Source organism: Dendrobates tinctorius, unplaced genomic scaffold, assembly GCF_039654945.1.
Source record: "Dendrobates tinctorius isolate UK_male_01 unplaced genomic scaffold, ASM3965494v1 ptg000158l, whole genome shotgun sequence".
In the NCBI taxonomy this organism is placed as follows: domain Eukaryota; kingdom Metazoa; phylum Chordata; class Amphibia; order Anura; family Dendrobatidae; genus Dendrobates; species Dendrobates tinctorius.
Window position 1 is genome coordinate 29,181,599 of NW_027361825.1, and position 20,953 is coordinate 29,202,551.

A 20,953-nucleotide genomic window follows, 5' to 3' on the forward strand; every position below is an offset into this window, starting at 1 on the left:
GCTATCCATACATGTTATCCGGGGATATGGTACCCTTTCTAACCTTTGTGCTATCACGTGCAATCCATACTGGGCCTAACACCGTCTGAGCCTGCCTCCTGAGACATATATTTTGAATGTGTACGCTATCCATACATGTTATCCGGGGATACGGTACCCTTTCTAACCTTTGTGCAATCACGTGCAATCCATACTGGGCCTAACACCGTCTGAGCCTGCCTCATGCTGTATAGACATATATTTTGAATGTGTACGCTATCCATACATGTTATCCGGTGATACGGTACCCTTTCTAACCTTTGTGCAATCACGTGCAATCCATACTGGGCCTAACACCGTCTGAGCCTGCCTCATGCTGTATAGACATATATTTTGAATGTGTACGCTATCCATACATGTTATCCGGGGATACGGTACCCTTTATAACCTTTGTGCAATCACGTGCAATCCATACTGGGCCTAACACCGTCTGAGCCTGCCTCATGCTGTATAGACATATATTTTGAATGTGTACGCTATCCATACATGTTATCCGGTGATACGGTACTCTTTCTAACCTTTGTGCAATCACGTGCAATCCATACTGGGCCTAACACCGTCTGAGCCTGCCTCATGCTGTATAGACATATATTTTGAATGTGTACGCTATCCATACATGTTATCTGGTGATACGGTACCCTTTCTAACCTTTGTGCAATCACATGCAATCCATACTGGGCCTAACACCGTCTGAGCCTGCCTCATGCTGTATAGACATATATTTTGAATGTGTACGCTATCCATACATGTTATCCAGGGATACGGTACCCTTTCTAACCTTTGTGCAATCACGTGCAATCCATACTGGGCCTAACACCGTCTGAGCCTGCCTCATGCTGTATAGACATATATTTTGAATGTGTACGCTATCCATACATGTTATCCGGGGATACGGTACCCTTTCTAACCTTTGTGCAATCCATACTGGGCCTAACACCGTCTGAGCCTGCCTCATGCTGTATAGACATATATTTTGAATGTGTACGCTATCCATACATGTTATCTGGGGATACGGTACCCTTTCTCACCTTTGTGCAATCACGTGTAATCCATACTGGGCGTGAGAACGGCTGGCGAGCTGTTAAGCAAGCTACAGCACCTGTCCAGACAAGTACAGGGATTCCCTAGCGAGGAGACTTATTTGATTGTTTTCAATGTTGGGACAGCAATTTTTGGGGAGCACTATACTCTGGAGAATGATAGATGGGGCCCACCATACACTGGAACATTCCAAAGGTGGACATCAGACACTGGAGCATCATTTACAGGGCCCATTATACACTAGAGCATTAGAAATGGGGCCCATTATGTTTGGAGCATTATTTGGGCCCATAAGACAGTGGAGCTTCATCCATGGGGACCAACATATACTGTAGCATTATGTGGAGCTCATCATATACTGTTTCAAACATTATATGGGACCAATGATTCTGTATGGAGAAATAGATGGGCCTCGTCATGAGATGTAAAAAGTGAGGTATTTTTCATTGGACTATACCGCTATTTCTCTGCCGTATCGGAGCATGATGAGTTGTGGTATGTGTTAAAGGGGCGCTCTTTCGCCCAGGGCACATGAAAACCTGGAGCCAGCCCTCCCCCCCCACAGTTTGTAGCCAAATAACCCCCATTTTTCAGTGCGTAACTTGTATTATGAAGTTAATTAAGGTTGACAAGCTTAAGAAAGAAGAATTGATGCTTTTGGCATTCAAATGGGCACTGTAGGTGTGTTTCCTGTCCTCCTCTCACTGCCGACTTTCATTCCCCATTGACTTACATTGGGTTTTGTGTTTCGGGACGACCCCGACTTTTCCCTATAATCGGACGATCTTGCTCGACCCGACTTTTGGAAAAGTCGGGTTTCACGAAACGAAACGCGACCCTAAAAAACCAAAAGTCGCTCAACTCTAGTGAGGATCCTTAATTAAATTTCTGACAGGGGCTCAAACGGGGCCTGTGTTAGGTTATTCAGCACTATATTAAGATCCCAGGGGGAACCCGACTAGGGAGTGTAGGCCGTATTCTGCTTCAGCGATCATGAATCGTTTAACCCAACGGTGTCTGTCTAGGTCCTGGTCAAAAAAGGAACTAAGGGCAGATACTTGTACCCTTAGCGTGCTTGGAGTAAGTCCTAGCTCTAATCCTTTTTGTAGGAAATCTAGGACCTGGGCAATATTTTGGATGGAAGGGGTCAGGGACCTCAGGAAAACACCAGGAAGAGAACTTCTTCCATATTTTGCCATATATGGCATTTGTTACCGGCTTTCTGCTTTTTTGAAGGGTCCGGATTACCTCATCCGATAGCCCTTTGGCCTTCAGAATGTTGGCCTCAATAGCCAAGCTGCTAGATTTGCTGGGGTTTGGGTGCAGTAAGGGACCCTGGAAAAGGAGGTCAATTTTTGGGGGTAGAAGCAAGGGACCTTCCAGGGCCATGTCTAACAGGGCGCTGTACCAGCTTCGTCCTGGCCACATTGGAGCCACCAGGATTGTCGTGACCCTGTCTGATCGGATTTTCTGCAGCGTCCTTGCCAGCATAGGGATCGGCAGAAAGGCATAGGCCAGTCTGAAGACCCATGAATGGGCGAACGCGTCCGTCCCCAGGGCTCCGTACGTGGGACCGAGGGAGAAATAGATTGCTGTTTTTGCATTTTGAGCTTTCGCAAATAGGTCGACTTCTGGATCTCCCCATTTTGTGGTCAGAGACTGTGGAAGACCTCTTGATTCAGACACCACTCTCCCGGATGGACGTCATTCCTGCTTAGGAAGTCGGCCTGGATGTTTTCCGACCTTTTCAGGTGTACCGTACAGATGGATAATAGGTGCTTTTCTGCCTAGAGGAAAATTCTTGTTGCCACTGTCTTCAGACTGGCATACTTCGTACCCCCCTGATGTCTGAGATATGCTACCTTGGTTACGTTGTCAGAATAGATCCAAACATGATGGTTCTGGATAAGGGATGAAGCGGCTTTTAGTGCTTCCTCCACTGCCTTCAATTCCCTTTAGATTCGAGGATCTGGTTCTTATGTTCTGTGACCATCGTCCCTGGAAGTTAGACTCCTCCACCACGGCTCTTCAACCTCTCAGACTGGCATCGGTACAAAGTATTTTCAGAGGAAGCTGGTCCCAGTTTATTCCCCGCCTCAAGTTCCGGTAATTCAGCCACCACAAGAGGGCCGATTTTACGTGTCCTGGAAGTGAAATCCTTTTTGACAGATTGTTTTGATACTTCCTTGAGTTTACCAGGACGTATGACTGGATGATTCGCGTATATGCCTGTGCCCAAGATACCGCCTGAATACATGATGTCAGGGACCCCAGGATAGACATGGCGTCCCTCAGAGTCTGTGCCCTTTGTTCTCTGAACCGGATAATTCTCTGACGAAGGTCTGATTGACGATCCTTGGGAAGAAAGCATGTCCTTTTTTCCGAGTCTAAGAGGATCCCCAGGAATTTTTTCCTTGGGGAAGGATGAAGGTCCGACTTCTGAAGATTCGGGATCCAACCTAGGGAATCGAGGATCTGTAGGGTCTTTGATATGTCCTGGTTCAGCCGGGATACCGATGGAGTGACAATGAGCTGATCATGTAAATATGGGACAATGCATATTCCCTGGATAGAAATGACTGCTTCCCTCATAATTTTCGTAAATACTCTTGGTGCTGGGGATATGCCAAATGGGAGGGCGTTGAACTGGAGATGGCTGATCCCCTGGTCATGGGAGACCGTGAACCTCAGGAACTTCCTGTGATCCGGATGAATTGGGACATGGTAATAATCGTCCCTTAGGTCTATCGTAGCCACCAGCCAGCCCTGCCCAATAAGAGGGATTGCCAATTTTACTGACTCCATCTTGAACCTCCGGTATCTGATAAAGCGATTCAGGGGTTTCAGGTTTATGATAAGCCTGTACTTTCCAGAGGGCTTCTTCACCAGTAATAGGCGGGAGTAATGTCCTCTACCTATTTCCTGTTGAGGTACGTATGAGATTACTCCTTCCCGTAATAGATCTTGTATCTGGAGAAGTAGAATCTTTTGGAGACTTGGGGACTGTGCAGGGGTGACTCTTAAACAGTGGGGGGGGGTGTTCGAACTCCAGTTTCAGCCCAAATTGTACAGTGTGCAGGATCCACTGGTTCGAGGTCGTGGCCTGCCATTGGGCGAAAAACTGAGTGAGTCGACCCCCTACCGGGGAGTCACTGTTTGTCCGGGGTTGCTGTTGCTGAGGGACAAGGATGTTCTTCCCTCTACCCCCCTTTGGGTAGCTCCATCGTTCCGTCTTGCCTTTCCCTCTTAACTCCTTCTGGGAGGACTGCTTTTTTTTTTTCTTCCCTGTGAGTATATTAATAGTTTAATAATAGTGAGACAGTTTGGTCTCTGGATACATATGACTGTAGATGTCTTCCATAAGGAAAAAAATAGTAGTTTTCGACATATGAAAATAACAGTAGTCTTCGATATATGAATATGCATTGTAATTTATCTCTCGATGTAACCATTTTTCTACTTGTGCAGTAAGTTGTATTTATGCTTTTTGTATATTGTAATGCATCTCAGCATATTTTTAATTCACTAATGTCACTTAGACAGCAGCTGTGGAGAGAGGAGGTACGGAGTGATGTGATTTCCATATGAACCCGGCACTTCCCCCCACTGTTTGACCCGTTGAAGCGCTCGAGCAGCGCGAAACGGCCGTTGTCAGCCTACCTTGCAATCCTTATGTCACTCCCCCAACTTGACATGTTCAATAAATCAGTGAAACTTCAATCTCGATGAGTGAGACCTCTTCTCTTTGCATGGATTCCCAGGATTGACTGTTTCCAGGTCTGGCACCCGAGATTCCCAGCTGCTGGGCTTCTGCATGCCGCACATCATTTGAAGTCACACGGTAACAGCTGTGCCGTCCGCTTTTTATCTTGAGTTTTTTGCTAGTTAAAAATAATACCCATATAGGGTCAATGGACTATGAAATACATGGTAGAAAATCAAGATCCCCAAAACTTAATGCCATAGTTAATGCACAAATGAACAACATTCCCTTATACAACCTGATGAGATGAGTGATGAGAGAGGTTACCCCAAGGAGTGTTTCGGTTAGGGGTATATGTTAATTGGTTTTCCAATATAGACAATTCCTACGTATTAGAAAATAATTAATCAGATGTGAATAAAAATTACATTATTGATTTTGTAAAAAATATAAATATAAAATATCCCCTAAATTATTTTGGGTAATCCAGGAGATGGTAGCTTTTGTTAGAATCAAACTAGAGCCTTGCTGATTTGGGCACCTCAAAATGTCTACCTTCCTGGCGCCATGTCTTCTGGGGTTTTACTATAAGAAGTATACCATAAAGATAATAGGTAACAGAATAATTTTATATTTTGGTCATACCTTTCAAACCATGAATTGTTATATGTGCCCACAAAGGTAAGATTCATGAGGAGATGGATCGTGTGATTGGTCAGAACCAATGTCCTTCTGTAGAAGATCGAGTCCAGATGCCTTACACAGATGCCGTTATACATGAAATTCAGAGGTTTGCAGCCATCGCACCTTTGGGACTTCCACATGCAACCAGTCAGGATACAACATTCCGAGGATATCACATTCCCAAGGTCAGAAACAATAAACTGTTACCTTAATGCTGGATCCCAGCATCTGTTATATTTACTATGGGTCTCAAATATAGCCATGACATACTGTATACAGATACTCAAAAGATATAAAGGTTTTTTGAAGTTCAAAGATGCTAAACCATATACAGAATATGAGTGTAACAAATAAATACAGTGAAAAGAGGAAAAAAGTCATGTGATGGGAAACCTTATAAAATTATGATGCTGTCAAGTTTTTGAGCTGAAGTTCACCCTCTGGTTTTGCAGGGCACTACCGTTGTTACAACGCTGACATCCGTCTTGAGGGATCCCAAATATTTTAAAAACCCGGAACAGTTTGATCCAACAAACTTTCTGAACGACGATGGCAGCTTCCGGAAGAATGAAGCATTTGTGCCTTTTTCATTAGGTAATGTGTTGCTACATTAGTTAAAATTTCATAGGCTTCCTTACTTTTGTCCGACATTTCTCTAACACAATTTAATCACAATACTAATTGACCTCTTTAAGGGCTCATACTCACTGGTGATAAAATCGGACCTTTGCTATCTGATTTAAAATCGGATTGCACTCTGACCAATGTTAGTCAATGGGTGACACCTCACTTGTGATTTTTTTCCCATCCAAAATCGGACTGAGAAAAAAATCTCAGCATGCTGTGATTTGCTGCGATTTTTGCCAATGCAAGTCAATTGGTGCGATTAAAAAAACGGACCAAAAACGGACCATCCGTTTTCCATCCGTTTTAAACGGATACATTACCATTCTGTGGCATAGAACACTGTAAATAGTCCTGTAAATGACTGTAGAAAAATGGTTGCTGCGAAAAAAAAAACGATTTGCAAACGGATGTAAAACGGATAGAAAACGGATGGAAAGATTAAAAATCACATAGAAATCGCATGACACTCGCATAGCACTCCACCCTTTTTTACAGTCCAGAAATCGGACCGTTTTTTTAATCGCCAATGGGTATGAGGCCTAAATCATATAAAACAATGTCAAAAGTGTATCATGGGGGTTGTCAACTGATGGTAGTATAGAAGATTCATGTAGAATCATCTTATTTACCCAGGAATGAGACAAGTATTAGCTATCACCCACCAGTATGTTAAATTTAGGATGGACTTACATATTATGTATATGCACTAGTTTTAGAATTTGGTTGTGAAATCAGCACTGAAATCCTATTTTGTTTTCTGAAAATGGCATTGATTTCAAGCAGAGATGTCTCATAGGTTAGCCATAATTCAGACATGACTTACAACTTTTAACACTAATGTCCTCTTCTACTGGGAATGTATGTAGTCCATCAGTGGCTTCTCTATGGAATTGTACCGGTTGGACCTCAGTGGGATAAAAAATGGGTAGTAGACATAATAGATGTTAAAGGATCCAACTAAAAGTGGCTTAGGCTACTTTCACACTTGCGTTTTTTTTGCGCTGCGCACCGTGCGCAGTGCAAACGCACATAAAAAACTTTGTGTGTGTTTTTTTGCGGTTTTGTGCATGGTTTTAAAAAAAACGCATGCTTTTTTTTTTGCGCTGACATTCGCAATACCATGCGCACCCATAGACTATAATGAGTGTTTAGGTGAATTTTGTGCGCATTGTGTGCGCATGCGTTTTTTTGGGACAAGTCGGACACACAAAAAATGCAACAGGATGCATTTTGTGCGCCCGAGGGCACACGACAAAAAAACGCATGTGCATACAAACGCGTTAAAACGCATGTGTATGCGCACCCATGTAAAGTATAGGAAAAAATGCATGCGTTTTTTTGCGCAAAAAACGCAAGTGTGAAACCAGCCATACACATTGCCTACCTTGACTAATATCTCCTTGACTGTTTAAGATCTATATAGATTTAAATTGAAACGACTAGCATTGCAGCCGATATGAAGCCTCCAGAAGATGAGAGAAATCTGAACAACAGATACTGAAGAGACAAGGCAGTCTAAACTGGAATGTACAGTTAGGTCCATATATATTTGGACAGAGACAACATTTTTCTAATTTTGGTTCTAGACATTACCACAATGAATTTTAAACAAAACAATTCAGATGCAGTTGAAGTTCAGACTTTCAGCTTTCATTTGAGGGTATCCACATTAAAATTGGATGAAGGATTTCGGAGTTTCAGCTCCTGAACATGTGCCACCCTGTTTTTAAAGGGACCAAAAGTAATTGGACAGATTAAATAATTGTAAATAAAATGTTCATTTCTAGTACTTGGTTGAAAACCCTTTGTTGGCAATGACTGCCTGAAGTCTTGAACTCATGGACATCACCAGACGCTGTGTTTTCTCCTTTTTGATGCTCTGCCAGGCCTTCACTGCGGTGGTTTTCAGTTGCTGTTTGTTTGTGGGCCTTTCTGTCTGAAGTTTAGTGTTTAACAAGTGAAATGCATGCTCAATTGGGTTGAGATCAGGTGACTGACTTGGCCATTCTAGAATATTCCACTTCTTTGCTTTAATAAACTGCTGGGCTGCTTTGGCTTTATGTTTTGGGTCATTGTCCATCTGTAGTATGAAACGACGACCAATCAGTTTGGCTGCATTTGGCTGGATCTGAGCACACAGTATGGCTCTGAATACCTCAGAATTAATTCGGCTGCTTCTGTCCTGTGTCACATCATCAATAAACACTAGTGACCCAATGCCACAGGCAGCCATGCATGCCCAAGTCATCACACTGCCTCCGCCGTGTTTTACAGATGTGGTATGCTTTGGATCATGAGCTGTACCTCGCCTTCACCATACTTTTCTCTTTCCATCATTCTGGTGGAGGTTGATCTTGGTTTCATCTGTCCAAAGAATGTACTTCCAGAACTGTGCTGGCTTTTTTAGATGTTTTTTAGCAAAGTCCAGTCTAGCCTTTTGATTCTTGATGCTTATGAGTGGCTTGCACCGTGCAGTGAACCCTCTGTATTTACGTTCATGCAGTCTTCTCTTTATGGTAGATTTGGATATTGATACGCCTACCTCCTGGAGAGTGTTGTTCACTTGGTTGCCTGTTGTGAAGGGTTTTCTCTTCACCATGGAGACTATTCTGCGATCATCCACCACTGTTGTCTTCCGTGGGCACCCAGGTCTTTTTGCATTGATGAGTTCACCAGTGCTTTCTTTCTTTCTCAGGATGTACTAAACTGTAGATTTTGCCACTCCTAATGTTGTAGCAATTTCTTGGATGGGTTTTTTCTGTTTTTGCAGCTTAAGGATGGCTTGTTTCACCTGTATGGAGAGCTCCTTTGACCGCTGTTTCCTTCATAGCAAAACCTTCCAAATGCAAGCATCACACCTCAATCAACTCCAGGCCTTTTATCTGCTTAATTGAGAATGACATAACAAAGGGATTGTCCACACCTGTCCATGAAATAGCCTTGGAGTCAATTGTCCAATTACTTTTGAGCCCTTTAAAACCAGGGTGGCACATGTTAAGGAGCTGAAACTCCTAAACCCTTCATCCAATTTTAATGTGGATACCCTCAAATGAAAGCTGAAAGTCTGAACTTCAACTGCATCAGAATTGTTTTGCTTAAAATTCATTGTGGTAATGTCTAGAACCAAAATTAGAAAAATGTTGTCTCTGTCCAAATATATATGGACCTAACTGTAGAGGGCATCTGAAAGGACACAGTAGTGAAAATCATGACAGAGTTTGTAGTTATCTCACATATAAAGTGCCATAGAATAAATGGCACTATAATAATAAATAATAATAATAATAATAATACTAAAGGGAGTACTTTCAATGTTCAGTTATGTCTCCTCATGGAAACTTTCCACTGTAGCAACAATTTCAAAACTTATATGAAATCTCTGTGTGATGACTTGATCCTTAAATTATTATTTTTTCTCTAAAACAAAAATAAAGAGTAAAAAGTCTTGTAATGCAGTTGTAACAAATGTCTTATTTCGCACTGTTTTAGGATAAAACTTAAAAGATGATAAATCTCATCACAAGTATCGCACTTTACAATACAAATATATACTTGTGTCCAGGTCTTATGAAAGTTGTGATCTCGTTTTTCATTGGTACATGTCGAAATGAGCTTCTCATTATCATTATTGGTACCCCTTTACTACAGGCAAAAGGAGTTGCATCGGAGAAGGTCTGGCACAGGTGGAAATATTTCTTTTTTTTACCACCATATTGCAGAAATTTAACCTGAAATCAGTAATAGACAAAGAGGATATTGAAATCACCCCAGAACCAAATAAAAACGGAGTAATACCAAGGACCTACAAGATGTATGTGATTCCCAGATGATGGAAGAGACTAGAAAGTTCTCTTTTATTTTTTTGCTTGGTTAACCACCTAAATAAATAAATTACAAGATCTCCTTCTTTGCCCTATGCCCTACTTTTGTCTGCTCATCCTACAATTCTCTCTAAGATCTTTCCCATCAATCTCCCATGTTTTGGGAAATTGCTATCTCGACACATACTGTAAGATCTTTTCTCATGATTGAAGCCTCCAAGCGGAACCTGAAAAGTCGACAACCATCAATAATTCTGCTACCACCCATCTACCACCTGAGCGGTTTTCGACCCCCTTATACATTGTCTTTTCCACCATAGCTTATAAGTTGTAAGCCTTGTGAGGACAGGGTCCTGTTTAGCTCAGAGCCAGTTTGTGAAATTTAGTTCACGTTAATTATAACTGCGTTTTTATATTTTGTGTGTCTGAACCCATTTAACGTTCATGCACAGTACAACACCAAGAATTACCAGCGCTTTAAAATAAATTATAATTCGGGAGAAGCAAATTGATTCATTCTGCAAGAATCCGTTTCAGCGCATTTCTTTTAACTCAGAAAAGTTAGCAAATCTGTATAATTCTTGATTTGTTTCATACAAATTGCCTAAAATAGTCATTGTCATGTTTCTGGATACCCACCCCCCGAAGAAGCAAGAGGTGAAACACGTGTTGGGGTGAGGTGGACACCGCTCTATCCAGGCTTTTTCCTGCCGTCCAACTCTGTAGGTAGTTTATTGGCTATGACATTTATTTTATTTGTTGTGCGATGTGTACGGCATCTTACATCCTTTGGTATATTAATATTATGATAGAGTCTAGGTAGACTTACCATATTAGGGAAGGTATTAGTAACACCACAGCTATTTTCTAGTGTATATTTATGGGCCCATGTCATTACATTATGTGATTTTGTGTTCTGTATGTATATTATATTGATAGCAGGTTTGTTTTGCATAGTTTATTGCTATAGGTTTTGCCTTGTTTTCTGATATTCAGTACATATGCGTTGACGTACTCTCTGACCCATTTGATATAATTACGTGGAAGATCATTTGATGCTGATTTACCATATTTTTTGGACTATAAGACGCACCGGACCATAAGATGCACCCCAAATTTTCAGTAGAAAAACTGAGGGTCTGTCTTATAGTCCTGAATTCAGTTTACCCTGGGGGAATCGGCAACACTGGTGGAGTGCAGTTACAGTGGGTTTTGGATGTCCGGCAATGATATGACCCAGACTGGTGCGGCAGGTTAGACGGTGCTCTGTGGTGCATGAGCTCCGGCGACATTTTGTGAAAGCCCAGAGCCCCTGCACTTCCATTGCCTCAATGCTGTGGTCTCTGGGAAAATGGCCACCAGAGGTAGTGCATGTGCAGATTGAGATCTCAACACCGAGATCTCGGGAAGAGATCTAGTCGCGGAGATCTCAATCTGCGAAAGCGTTGACTCCGGTGGCCATTTTCCCAGAGACCACAGCATAGAGGCTATGGAAGAGCAGGGGCTCCGGGGTTTCACAAAATGTCGCCAGAGCCCCTGCATCACTGAGCACAACTGAACCTGCCGCACCAGGCTAGGATGGGAATGAGATCATCGCCCTTCAGCGTTGCCCTGCATCACTGAGCACAACTGAACCTGCCGCACCAGGCTAGGATGGGAATGAAATCATCGCCCTTCAGCGTTGCACCACCAGAAGAATCGCCCGACTCCTGCTGTCACTATAATATGCAGGTGCTGGGATGCAGTAACACAAATGCTGCAGGGGTTAACTAGATTTAATTAATCAACAGTAGCAAAGTATCTGGTTAACAGATCACTTATCGTGGTTCCGCAGCCTGTCACTTGCTTAAGGTCCCATGGATAGCAGGATGCTGGCAGCTGTCGGTGTGGTGTCTGCTGGCATCCTCGCCCAGCACACAGTCTTACTTCTGGTGGCAGTGGGCGGTCTCCGATTTTGGCCGCTGAGCCCCTAGTCCATATATTTGCAGAGCAAAAGAATAGATCTCTCCACAGGTTTCCTCTCTTTCAGCAGCCACCGTCACCTGAAGGGCTGTGCGGCAATGCTCTGCCCGATGTGCACCTCTCTGGATGTCAGAGCAGCGATACTCCGTCGGTCGCACACTCCACTGTGCACCCGCTGGTTTCGGTGAGTCCCTCACTATGCCACCCTTTCTCTTTATGCCGCATGCGGCCTGTCGCTCCCCTCACAGCATTTGCAGTCTGTACTGCATCAGCGTTCTAGAGGGAAGACGGCTTCTGTTGCCATGCAACCAATTTTACCTCACACTAACTGGCCACACCCCCTTTACCCTGGTTACTGGCTCGCTCTGGCTGCAATCATGTTCCCCCCCAAGAACAGGAGGTTCGACCCCAGCAGTTCCACACCCAGCGCTTCAGCAGCTCTGGCATCCCGGTCCTCCCTTCTACAACACCACACTATTTGTAAGTACATTCCAACTATAAGACACACCCCTGTTTTCCCCAAAAAATTTTGGGTGGAAAAAGTGCGTCTTATAGTCTGAAAAATACGGTAATTAGATTTCTGTTCTTATGGAATGTTCTTCTATATTCATATAGCTATTTAGCTTTTATTATTCTGGTTAGTGTGGAGTCCCTTGACTAGGAACTCTGTGATATTTAATTATGTTTTAGTAGAATGTTTAAATAAAGATTCATTGTATTTTATTTTATTCGATCTCCTCCTCATTACATGTGATTGTCTCCATACCGCAACCACTGTTTTTTTCATTGTTTGAAGTCCAATTGATATATTTGCATTGGACATATTTTAGATAATCAAGTTTTCCCTACTTTTGTCTGCTCATAACACAATCATCTCTAAGATCTTTCCCATGAATCCCCCATGTTTTGGGAAATTTCTACCTTGGCTTATTCTCTAAAGTTGTTCTCCATGAATGAAGGCTTCCAAGCGCAACCCGAAAAGCCTACAACCGTCAAAACCGTCTGCTACCACCATAGCTGTGTTCAACCACCTTATCCATTGTCTTTTCCACCATACTTTATAGGTTGTAAACCTTGTCAGGACAAGGTCCACTTTACCTCTGAGCCAGTTTGTGACTTTTAGTTGATGTTAATTGTATCTGCTTTATATCTTGTGTGTGAACCCATTTAGCGTTCATGTACATGGTAAAAACCTTGGAATTAACAGCGTTTTAAAATAAATAATAATTAGGAATGAGCAAATTGCATTCTGCAAGAATCCAAGAATCAGTTTCAGAGCATTTTTTTAATTCAGAAAAGTAAATAATTTTGTTGTTGAAATCACCTAAAATAGCCATTGTAATATTCCAGATAACGCAAGAGAGATAAGAAGGATAGTGGGTCGCCCTCCCAGGGCAGTGGGGTACTCGGTACCGGGCCGATATCTCAGAGGGAAGTGTCACAGTAGCGGTGACCCTGGTCGGTGGCCCTTGGCGCCCATGTAAAAGGGGTTAAGAGTGGCTTGTTAAAGTTTATAAGTCGATGATTCGTGATGCCACCTGTGGTGTTCGGCAATGAAGGTGTTAAGCCGACGCTGCAGACAGATCCTCTGGGACAGATGGTGTGGTGCAGCAATGATGGTGTAGCCCTCCACAGGCAGGGCCGTTGTCCCAGGGCAGTGTAGATGAAGAGGATAGGTGTTGAGGAAGAGGGAGTAGTGTTTGGCACAGAGATGTAGCAGTGCTGGAGAGTTTGCAGGAAGAAGGCAAGGACACAATAGGGTGCAGTTTCTTTTACCTTTACTTTGCTTGGTAAATGCAGTCCAGAATTCCAGATTACAGATGGAACAGAGGCTGGCCGGCCTGGAAGCAACTTAGGAATCTCTCTATCAGATGGGTTGTGTAGTCTCCTTTCTAGCGCTTATCTTAGGTACTTGCAGTACTGTGTTACACTGAAGTTCCACTTGCTTGTTCTCATTTAGAACTCCCTCGTATGGCAGACAGCTGTAGCCTTCTTCTTCTTCTGGCTCACCCGTTGCTGTTGTGCCTCCGAGTCTTATATGGGAACAGAGCATTTACAGCTTCCTATTCCTCCGGTTTCTGTTGCAGGAACATCAGTATCCATACAACCTTGGAGACCGGGCTCCAGATCATGCGCTATAGCTAGAAGTGAGCTCTGAACTCTGCTCAATCTTCCAGCTCCTCTCCTCCACGTCCACACATGTTGCCCTTCTCACATGAACTCCTAATTTCCCCTTCCTGGCCCTCAGAGAGCAGCTCTTCCCCCAGTTTTGGGTTCGGAGCTCCCTCTGCTGGCCTGGAGTGGGAGCTGTGTTGTGTGTTGTGATTAACTGCCAGAGAGATCCTTTATTGCTTCCAAGCATGACATAACACTCCTTAGGAGGAAGGTAATGCCACTGTGGCGACCATACTCCTGGGGGTGCCACAATAGCATGACCAGCTCGGCTGATAATGTAGTTCGGGCATCTCAACCTATAGAAGAGCACATCATGTATGACTTTAGAGGTCACCGACAACTCACAGCCCATGCAAGAGCTCAACTAGGAGATGCAGCTGCCTTTTTTCTGGGGAATGTGTATAGCTCATATGGTACATGGAATGCAGATAGACTGTGAATGAGAAGATAATTTATTATTCTCAACTTATTATTTTTTCTATTGTTTTGCAGTTGTGCAGTGCAAATGCTGCAACCATGAATATCTTATTTGCTTTTATTCTTCAAACTAGGATTTAATTACTGTTACTGTAGTTCAGTCTGGGACAAGTTAGTGTTTATTTCTCAAAGAAAGTCATTCTGGCTTTGTATTGTCACAAGGAGGAAAGCATGGGCACCTTCTTAAAGTTCATATTAGGCAGCCAAGCACACTAAATAAATCATCAATGTGTGGAACAACAATTACAGTGTCATGGTCCAGTCCGGAGTTTATCTTCTGCTGTCTTCACTCCGGACTGGTCATGCGGGGGTTAATCTCCTCAGCCTCGTTCTGGAGCTAGCTGGGCTATTTCAATCCCTCACAGCCTGCTGACCAGTGTTAGTGATAGCTCAAGCTTGCAGTTTAGAGCCGCTGACCCTTGTACCCTGGTGATCCTCCTGCCTTTGACTGATATTCACGTGTATGACCCGGACTGATTTCTGACCCCGTCTCTTGGTATTCGTCTCTGCTGTTACGTTCCCTCTCTGGCATCTGACTCCCTGGCTTGTACCCCGACCACGTATTTCGTCTCACATTTTGGACCCCGTGCTCATGTTCTGGCTTTCTGACTCTCGGCTTTGGTATTTTGACTACGTGTATTGCTGCTCCTTCTGGTACATCTGCTCCTGTTAGTTTCTGACTCGGTTCGTCTGACTATTCTCTCTCGTTACCTGTGGCACCTGTGCTGTTGCTCAGGGTTGCTGCTCTTAGTGTATAACCTCTCTTCCCTCACCAGCTCCCCCTGGTGGAGGTTTCACTACATTCAGCCAGGAAAAGTACCTGTCATTTACAACCCACTGGGTTAATATTCTGTGTGGCTCACAAGAGAAACTAATACCTTGTAATATAACTTTTGATTATCATCAATAAAAATACACAGCATAATACACTACTCTACTACACTTCAAGAGGCCAAATAACACCGGTCATAGATTGTTTTGATGGTATCCCAGAAAAAATTATTATATCCCTGGCCTTTTTTTCCCCTATAATATCCTACTGTGCCCCTACCTAACGCGGAGGTTAGCACCCTAGCTTGAACACAATATTGGCACCCTCGCTCAACGATGGCTCCCCCTAGATACACCCTGTTACTCCCTGTCTAGCCAAGAATGGTGTCCCGTTATAGCCACCAGGACTAAGCCCATAAATGTTAATATCCAACAGGGTACACTGTGAAAGGGGTGGTTAGGAGCGGTGAAGTGAAAATTAAGGGACTTAAAATAAGTGCTCAGGGGTGATGATGACTAGTTTTCTATAACGGACACTTGTCTGATACAAATAGTGTCACCAAAACACTATTCCAAAAAAGAGACCACAAGGCAGATCACTGCCAACTAGAATTTAATTGGATATACTCTCAATATGGCTGGGGTCAGACTTGCGAGAAACTCGCACGAGTCTCGCACGTCAGTACCCGGCACTGCCGCTGGCACTCGGGACTGGAGGGTTCAGCTGCATAGAAATACAAACAGCCACACTCTACGGTCTCGAGTGCTGGGTATTGACATGCGAGACTCATGCGAGTTTCTCGCAAGTCTGACCCCAGCCTCAAAACAAAATCACTCTGGAGGGTAACCGAGGTTTTTATCTTACATAACTTGCCCTCAGGTCTCCCTACCCAAAAGTCCCTGCCTTCCTGCGGAGATTGGCACCCTAAACTTGTACGCAATATGGCGCCCCGCTAAACGGTGGCTCACCCTCACTTCCCCTAGATACTCCCCCTCTACCTGTCTATTAGATCAAAAGGATGGGAGAAAGGGAAAGAGCCAAAAGGGTGAGCGGGACAGCAAAAACATGGTGTTTGTAAAGATAGGTCAGGTGAAAAAGTGCTGAAGTGCATATAACAATCGATGAAAAAAGCTCTGTATCATACAGCTTTTCTATAATATTGCACAATGCCCTGGAGATCTTAACACCTGATATTGTGGTATTTAATCCCCCAGTAGTTACCACAGAAAACCTGCCATTTTATCACATATCCTAAAAGGCCATAGGGGTAAATAAACCCCAATTCAACAAGAAATACCACCTATTTTTTGTAACAAAAAAATTCTCACAATTCTCACTCCACTAGCAATGTGGAGAAAAATTTGAAGGTAAAAAAGTCGAAACAAAAGTGCGATATCTAAAGGCCCCGTCACACACAGTGATCTCGCTAGCGAGATCACTGATTTCGTGATGCCACAGCGATCAGCGACTGGCCCCCCCTGCCGGGTATCGATGATCGGCCTGGGCCATTTTTTGATCGCTGGTCTCCCGCTGGCCAACGAGAGACCAGCGATAAGCGACGCTGGTATCTAATGTAAACATCGGGTATCCAGGAGCCGTGACTCTTGGATACCCGCTGTTTACCTTGGAAACCGGCATACACACTGGTTTCCAAGGTAAACAGCGGGTATCCAAGAGCCACGGCTCCTGGATACCCGATGTTTACATTAGATACCAGCTTGCTCGCTGGTCCTGATCGCTGGGGCTGTCTATGTGACAGCTCACCAGCGATCAGCCTAACGATGTCCCAGCGATCCCATCCACGTCAGATCGTTGGTGGGATCGCTGGGACATCGTTATGTGTAACAGGGCCTTAAGTCTGAGCTAAATTTAACAAACACTAGGATAAATTTAGTGCAAAGAAAGGCAACCTTGCCACAAGGTAAAATCACTGTAAAAATTGTAAGAACGCCCTGTTTGCAATTTGTTATGGTATTTTCTCCCCCTTGTGGCAGATATTAGCTGTAAGTTAATAGTAAACTATGAAACACCCTGCAAATATTGATTTATTTTTTTTTTAATGTAATGTATCCTGTTTTAGTTGTGGCTTTACAGGCTGAATGCCACAAAACACGCATGAAAATCTAAATGATTAAGAAAAAATCCTACAGAAAGCCGTATATAAAGAAAGCCTTATCAAAAGATACACTAAAACAAAAGAAAAAGTTGCAACATGTAGACTGTTTAGGATGTGATTTGAATGGTTTTCCTTTCACTGTTGCATGTACCGTAGACCAAATCCTTTTGTAGCAGAGCTGCAAGGAACAGCCCTGAATGTATGATGTTACTTCCTGCTCAGATGGGGAGGGCGACATACACAACACAAGAGAGTCTCGCCCAGTGTACTGCAGCCATCGCCTGCACTAAATAACTCTATAACTCTGCAGCTGACCCTACTTCTTCCAGCTGCACCTGAAGGAGCACAGAGATCCAGGTGAGTCCAAGCTTCCTGCATGCTTCCTTCTTCTCTTTCAGAACCTACAGTTTTGGAAATCCATTTCCTGGCCTGCCATGTTTTGTATTTGGTCAGTATTTTATGACCGTATTTGTAAGCCAAAACCAGGAGTGGGTGATAAATATAGAAGTAGTGATGTGTTTCTACTATACTTTTCTTCTGATTGTTCCTCTCCTGATATTGACTTACAAATACTGATGTAAAAAACTGACCAAATACTGAATATGAGCTTTAGAGTAGGCAGTCCGCATAATCTAATACTTTGGGGGTCACCAACAGACCCTGTGCACTACCTGTGTGTGACCAGCATCCTATACAAGCCTTGTTTGAGTGCAATTTTAATACTAAGCAATTACCTCCTCCATGAACTGGTAGGTTTTGAGTGGATGTCCATTAGTTCTATGACCTGGGCAGCTAAATACTGCTGCCCTTTTTTGCTGTGTTAATGCACTTTAATGGCACTACCGAAGCAAAATCCCTTTGGTAACAGTTCTCTCATGAACCTCTTAGCAATAGACCCACAAGTCCTTACAATATCTCCTGAATGGTTTTCTTAAAGGGAACCTGTCACCCCCCAGGGCGTTGTTCAGTTAAAGAGCCACCTTCAGCAGCACTAAGGCTGCATTCTGTGACGGTGGCTCTCCTGTTTTTGACCCCTGGCAATGCTGAAATATCGACTTTTATAACTAGCTCCTCATACCTGTAATGTGTCCCATAGGTATGGTGTCTCCCCCCTGTATCAGCCGCCTACCATCCGTCCATTATGCCCCTTGTCTTGTGTCTGGGCACCGCCCACCATCCGTCCATCATTATGCCCCTGTGCGTCGCTGCCTCCTCCTGTTTTGAATGCCGGTGCCTACGCTGTGACAAGAGTTCTCGGGCATGCGCAGTGCGCGCTGCCCGAGAACAGACATCAGGCTATTACGCCTGCGTGTTGCGGATGCCCCAGCCCCGCAGTGTGAATACATCATAACACACTGCGGGGTGGGATCTGGGACCTCCACAACACGCAGGTGCAATAGCCTGATGTCGGTTCTCAGGCAACGCGCACTGCGCATGCCCAAGAACTCTTGTCACAGCGGAGGTGCCGGCATTCAAAACAAGTGGATGCAGCGATGCACAGGGGCATCATGATGGACGGATGGTAGGCGGCGCCGAGACGCAGGACAGGCATGATGGACGGATGGTAGGCTGCTGATACAGGGGGACACACCATAACTATGGGACACATTACAAGTATGAGGAGCTAGTTATAAAAGTCGATATTTCAGCCTTACTAGGGGTCAGAAACAGAAGAGCCACCTTCACAGAATGCAGCCTTAGTGCTGCTGAAGGTGGCTCTTTAACTGAAAAACGCCCTGGGGGGGTGACAGGTTCCCTTTAATAACCGATCAACAGTTGAACTACAAATCCCAGCAGTAGCCAGTCTGGGGACAGGCAAGGATCTAGCTTGGATCTTAGGGTCCATATGCCTGGGGCACAGGGGATTCGTTCCCTTAGAAAAGCCAGGTGGCTGTGGACATCTCTTGGTGACCCAGCTGGTCTGTAGGGTTATCTTTTCTCCTCACACACGGAACAGCTGGACGATTAGCACTTACTCTGCGCCTTTGTTTTCTACTCTGCAAGATCAGACTCTCACCAGTCTTTAATGGAGGATTACACACATCTCTCTATGAGGTAACGAGGAGCAAAGTTTGCTGGGAGTTGTAGTTCAGGGCAGTGCAGCAAAAGAAGCTTTAATATCTGCTGTTGTGACTGTCTGTGTATTCCCAACATCAGTAGTCTGTATAGACAATGCAATATTGGGAAAATATGCATAATTGTAATGTGGACAGGCACCTAAAATAGAGACAGCCCGAGTCAATTTTGCCAGGATATTCACTTTAGGATATGTGCTGGGTAGGCTGAAGACATGCTTTGCTCTAGGTGCAGCAGCGATCACAGGCGCAGCTCATTTTGTTAGGAGGCACAAAGTAAAAGCATATTTCAGAGGGATGTTAGTGTAATGCTTAGTATCTTTAACCACCTAAACACTCAGGAGGCATGTCACCGCCTGAGTCGGTCTAAGAGGACCTAAGCTTGTTATAGCGGAGGTGCACCTGAGTTACCATGGTAATAAGAGGAGCATGCGAGTAGAGGGAAGGCTGGTGGGGAAGATACAGAGTTGGGATATGTGAATTACAATGATTTGGTAATATGCAGTTGTGCTATTATTAGATACTAGATTAAGGCCCGATGCTATCGCATCGAGAGGATAGTGACACACCTCTTGCCATGTTAACCCTCAATACACACACACCTCCTCAACACACACTCCTCTCACCTTTCACCATCTCCACTAACATCCACTCACTCTTTCACTCCACATACGACCCTTTCTCTCACTCCGTCTCTCATACTCACACTGTCATCGTCGCTGCTCCATGATCCCCGACATCTTCTTCCGCCGGCGCCATCCTGGATCCCGACGTTGTCCACGCCGGCGACATGTTCTTGCGGCCATGCCATCTTGAGTATTCTGAAATCCAGCGAGTGGACATTAGTGGCGATAGTGAAAGGTGAGAGGAGTGTATGTTGAGGAGTGGTGTGTTGAGGGTTTACATGGCAAGAGGTGTGCTGTGACGTCACCAGTTACAACTGGACGGAAGTTGTTACAACCCGGAAGCTGCTTAGCGCATTTATTATAGTAGATTAAGGCCCGATGCTATCGCATTGAGAGGATAGTGACACACCTCTTGCCATGTTAACCCTCAATACACACACACCTCCTCAACACACACTCCTCTCACCTTTCACCATCTCCACTCACATCCACTCACTCTTTCACTCCACATACGACCCTTTCTCTCACTCCGTCTCTCATACTCACTCACACCGTCATCGTCGCTGCTCCACGATCCCCGACATCTTCTTCCGCCGGCGCCATCCTGGATCCCGACATTGTCCACGCCGGCGACATGTTCTTGCGGCCATGCCATCTTGAGTATTCTGAAATCCTGCGAGTGGACATTAGTGGCTCACCATTGTCATTTTGAAACATGACTGCTACTTCACTGACAGTGGGATTATTGTAGCGTCGAGGGTCTTGAGTACGATCTTGTTTAATAGCCATAGTGATGTTTGGCATGACAGTTCCGTTTTGTAGAGATTTAATTTTT

At 44.2% G+C, this 20,953-nt stretch overlaps 1 protein-coding gene across 3 annotated transcripts in view; it reads left to right on the plus strand.

The window, feature by feature from the left end:
* LOC141052031 (cytochrome P450 2C8-like) overlaps positions 1-20,953 on the plus strand; it is an 89,509-nt gene that overhangs the window by 39,975 nt on the left and 28,581 nt on the right. For all 3 annotated transcript variants that reach the window (XR_012220730.1, XM_073549208.1, XM_073549207.1), the window contains exons 8-10: positions 5,465-5,652; positions 5,920-6,061; positions 9,743-9,905. Coding sequence is in view for 2 of the 3 variants with exons in the window: in XM_073549208.1 (XP_073405309.1) it covers positions 5,465-5,652; positions 5,920-6,061; positions 9,743-9,905 (493 nt within the window). In the remaining variant the exon portion in view is untranslated. The remainder of the gene's footprint in view (positions 1-5,464; positions 5,653-5,919; positions 6,062-9,742; positions 9,906-20,953) is intronic.